This window comes from Octopus bimaculoides, chromosome 7, assembly GCF_001194135.2.
Source record: "Octopus bimaculoides isolate UCB-OBI-ISO-001 chromosome 7, ASM119413v2, whole genome shotgun sequence".
Taxonomy (NCBI): Eukaryota; Metazoa; Mollusca; class Cephalopoda; order Octopoda; family Octopodidae; genus Octopus; species Octopus bimaculoides.
Window position 1 is genome coordinate 61,117,748 of NC_068987.1, and position 882 is coordinate 61,118,629.

Here is an 882-nt window from a genome sequence, read left to right on the forward strand (position 1 = left end):
ATATATATATATATACATATATATACACACACACACATACACATGTGTGTGTGTTTTTATATGTTTACTCACAATATTTCACTTTTCGATTTCTATTCAGCTTGCTGAAACATTGAAAGCTGTGAACAATTTGGCAGATGCCGTTTGTAAGCTGATGTACTATATACGGGATTTCACCTTTGTCTTCTCCATTATCACAATGTGCGTTATAAGCCTGGAAAGGTGAGGGCAAACATTATTAATTAGTCTTACTAACTTATTCTTCTGAATTGTGTATAACAGTATCTATGTATATGTTCTTGGTGTTTACGTGTGTCACTGTGTATGTAAATTCCTGGATCTCTGTCGGTTTCAGCAATGAAAATTCGACCAACCGAACTACCTATTCATTTTATTACTCTGTAAGTGGTTGGGTATTCCCCCAAAACATACACTTAAGATATTCTCAAACAAAGCTGAACCATTGAATTACATGTACAGTCCTGCCGACAAACTTCCACACAGTTTCTTTCTGGACGAAAAGTTCTTAAATATAATAACGTAAACACTTTACTCTGTTTATCTTATTCCATTCCATTCCATTTCATAGAAGATTTGAAGAGTTTCTATATCTGTTAAATAAATTAAAAAACAATTCCTTCTTTTCTTCTGACTAACCTTATTATTACTAACAGGCGCAGGAGTGGCTGTGTGGTAAGTAGCTTGCTTACCAACCACATGGTTCCGGGTTCAGTCCCACTGCGTGGCACCTTGGGCAAGTGTCTTCAACTATAGCCTCGAGCCGACCAAAGCCTTGTGAGTTGATTTGGTAGACGGAAACTGAAAGAAGCCCGTCGTATATATGTATAATATATGTATATATATATATATATATGTATATAT

The 882-nt window shown here is 35.4% G+C and overlaps 1 protein-coding gene across 2 annotated transcripts in view; it reads left to right on the plus strand.

Annotated features, from left to right (window-relative positions):
• Positions 1-882, plus strand: part of LOC106874651 (QRFP-like peptide receptor) — a 55,556-nt gene that overhangs the window by 34,713 nt on the left and 19,961 nt on the right. For both annotated transcript variants that reach the window (XM_052969716.1, XM_014922445.2), the window contains exon 5: positions 101-222. In XM_052969716.1, the coding sequence (XP_052825676.1) occupies positions 101-222 (122 nt within the window). The remainder of the gene's footprint in view (positions 1-100; positions 223-882) is intronic.